Source organism: Lactuca virosa, chromosome 1, assembly GCF_052849685.1.
Source record: "Lactuca virosa cultivar CGN04683 chromosome 1, Lactuca_virosa_CGN04683_v6, whole genome shotgun sequence".
Classification (NCBI taxonomy): domain Eukaryota; kingdom Viridiplantae; phylum Streptophyta; class Magnoliopsida; order Asterales; family Asteraceae; genus Lactuca; species Lactuca virosa.
This window is the reverse complement of record NC_136426.1, coordinates 130,392,985-130,396,462: the sequence shown is the minus strand read 5'-3', so window position 1 is coordinate 130,396,462 and position 3,478 is coordinate 130,392,985. Positions and strand designations below refer to the sequence as shown.

The following is a 3,478-nucleotide window of genomic DNA, read 5'->3' as shown; positions in this document are numbered from 1 at the left end:
AAGCACAACCCACATATACAAGCAAAACAGAACATAGCTTCTCAAAAGCTTAGAAAAGGTGGAGAAATAGCCCCAAAACAAGATCTAGGAAATAGATGGTCATGGTTCAAGCTTTTTACCTTGAATGGATTGAGAATGAAGCAAAACGTTGGGATCTACTAGCTTCCTCTTGATCTCCTAAGCTCTCTTCTTCTCCCTCAACTTCAAACACACACAAAAAGGCACCAAAAGAGCTCAATCACTCAAAAATGGTTTAGGGTTTCAATCTAGGGTTTCTTTGAGTTGGGAGGGTGATGGAGGCTGGGTTGGGACAAGATAAAGTGTTTAAATAGGATGCAAACCCTAAATATTAGGGTTTTGTCCAGATAGCTCCTACTCGTCGAGTCGGTCTTCTGACTCGTCGAGTAGGTCACTTAAACCCCCGATCCAACAGTCGAGTCTACTCGACGAGTTGGGCCTCCAACTCGCCGAGTCCCAGAGTAAATTGTAACATTTCAATGAAATTAAATACGTACCAGGAATCGGGTGCTACAATATATATATATATATATATATATATATATATATATATATATATATATATATATATATATATTATAAATTACAACAATATACTTTGATAAAACAAAGATCACGTGAATCATTTATGTCAAAAATTATTATATTGAAAAACCAAATTGCTCTAATATAAATATTAAATATTTTTATTTAATAAATTTTGTTCAAAAACTTTAAAAATGAATCTAACTAACATTTTTTTATTAAAAATCCACCTAAGACAATGTCACCTATTAATGTGATATGCATTTAATTTATATTCCCAACGTTTAACGCGGGTCATAATCTAGTAATCTATTGTAACTGACGTCAAAGACTGTAACTCCAAAGCTTCTAGTATTTGAGACGGTATCTTCCCGTATATCTTGTTATGTGATATATCCAATTCCGCCAACTCATTGGTCATGAAGCTCACTCCCGACAAATAATCAAACTCAAAATTGTTTCGCGAGATGTCTAAAAAAGTAGTATTATTCTTCGATGCACCAAACAACATTGAAGTGTCTCCTGACAAGTTGTTCCTTGATACATCAAACCGATAGAAGTTTGTATCCCCAAGAGAGATGTAGGGATCTCACCGGTGAGCATGTTATGAGATAAACTCAATGATAATCCTTGCGAGTCTTGAGATACAATATGACCAAATGAGTCAGGGATTGACCGGTGAGTCTATTACGACTCAAATCTAGCGCGATAAGATTTGGGAGAGTGGCTAGAGACGATGGGATTAGACCTGATACATTGTTAAATGAAAGATTAATGAACATCACACTCGATCTTAAGCTCTGCAAGAAACGGAGGCACATAGCCGGAGACGTTGGTCCAACTGATATCGATTGACGTGAGATATCTCAGTTTAGTCGAACTTTGTAAGATTTCTCCAACAAGAAACGGCATCTTGTGCAATAGAAGCGTCTTCAAATACGTTAGATCACTAATGGCATCTGGGATTGTGCCAACGAGGTTAGAGTAGGTGATGGAAAAGTCTATGACACGATTTGTGGTTTCATCGCAATCAAATATGGTACAACAATCGCGATTTGGAGTCCATGCTGACACAACTTGAAAGCCCGTTTGAGAAGCTGTTTTTGAATTTGAGAATTGCAGCTTTGTCGTCAGGATGACAACGCTCGGTGGATGCCATCTTTGGCAACAAAAAGAAGAGAAAAAGTACGTAGCAACATGATTACATGAATAGTGGGTTGATGAATGATGATAGGAGAGATATTATAGATTATAAATGGGTGGTCATGTTCATTTTATAGATGTGTTGAAAATGTTGGATATTGTCGAAATCATTGATTGCAAAAGTTTGACTTTGTGTATGTGAAATAAGACTATATAAGAGGTACAAATGTCAAATTATCGCTGTCAGGAAATAATGGTGGGATAATAGTGAGCATCCAATGCATTTGGAGCCACTAGATATCTCCCTAATAAATTTTGAAATAATTAAACTTTTTAAAATAATGTGTACGTAACTATATATATTCTGCCGACTTGAAAATTTGACAAAAACAAAAATGAAAGAAATACACAACAAATTTCGACACGTGTTTTTTCATGTGATCATTTGCATGGAGCGAGTGGTGATCCACACAAACATCGATTATGCAAGAACGAAGTGTTATCCAATCCTTCATATTTAAGTTTCCATGGTGAAGGAATCTTCCCACATAATCTATTGTAACTCACATTCACATACTGTAAATCAATAGCTTCCACTATTTGAGACGATATCTTCCCATATATCTTGTTATGTGATAAATCCAAATACACCAACCCGTGGGTCATGAAACTCACTGGTGATAAATCAAACTCGAAATTGTTTCTCGAGATATCAAGAACCCACGTATTTTTCAATGCACCAAACAACATGGAAGCATCTCCTGACAAGTTGTTCCTTGATACATCAAACCGGTTGAAGTTCGTGTTTCCAACAGATTTAGGGATCTCACCAGAGAGCATGTTATAAGATAAAATCAATGATAGTGATCCTTGCGAGTTTGGAGATACAAGATGACCGAATGACTCAGGGATTGACCCGGTGAGTCTATTACGACTCAGGTCTAGTCTGATCAGATGTGGGAGAGTGGCTAGAGACGATGGGATTAGACCTGATAAATTGTTATACGAAAGATTAAGAATCCATACATTTTTGAGCTCTGAAAGAAACGGAGGCACGATGTCGGAGACGTTGGTCCAACTGATTTCAAAAGAGTCGACATATTTCAGTTTTGCCACACTTTGTGGGATTTCACCAACAAGAAACGGCATCTTGGTAATTAGAACTGTGTTTAAATACGTCAAATCACCAATGGAATCTGGGATTGTGCCTGCGAGGTTAGAGTGGGTGAGAACAAAGCGTATGACACGATGTGTGGTTTGGTCACAATCAAATATGTCACAACAATCGCCATCTGAGTTCCACATTGGTAAGTTTTTTTTGAATTTGAGAATTGCAGCTTTGTCATCAGGGTGACAGAGCTCGGCGGATGAGGCGATTGGGGACAAAAGGAAGAGAAGAAGTAGGAACATGAGTATAGTAGTGGCTTGATGATTTGATAGGAGAGAGGTTATATGGATTTGAAATGGATGGACATGTTCGTTTTATAGATTTGCTCAAATATTGGCTCAAGTCAAATTTGGTGAACTTCAAATTTTGACTTTTATGTTTTTGTATCTTTAGTTAAATCAAAATACAAATAAATAGTTTATTCTCGACCTCACATGCGGTCTAAAAGATTAATGAGAGCATTCTAGGGATGTTATTCGGGTTGGAAGCCCGAACCTAAATAAATCGAAAATCAAATAAGATAGTTTAGAGGAATCGAAAACCGGTCTGATTAAATCAATACGAGTTCGGTTTGGTTTCAATATTAATTGGTTCGGTTCGGTTTGGTTATTACACGAATAAACC

At 36.9% G+C, this 3,478-nt stretch overlaps 1 protein-coding gene and 1 pseudogene across 1 annotated transcript; both read right to left on the bottom strand.

Moving 5' to 3' along the window:
• Positions 1 to 773: 773 nt before the first annotated feature.
• On the bottom strand, positions 774 to 1,832 carry LOC145158100 (polygalacturonase inhibitor 2-like; annotated as a pseudogene).
• Positions 1,833 to 1,992: 160 nt separating this feature from the next.
• Positions 1,993 to 3,130, bottom strand: LOC145158097 (polygalacturonase inhibitor 2-like). The gene has a single exon (XM_079077042.1). The coding sequence runs from the start codon at positions 3,094 to 3,096 to the stop codon at positions 2,128 to 2,130; it is 969 nt and encodes a 322-aa protein (XP_078933168.1). The 5' UTR covers positions 3,097 to 3,130; the 3' UTR covers positions 1,993 to 2,127.
• Between the last annotated feature and the right edge of the window lie 348 nt (positions 3,131 to 3,478).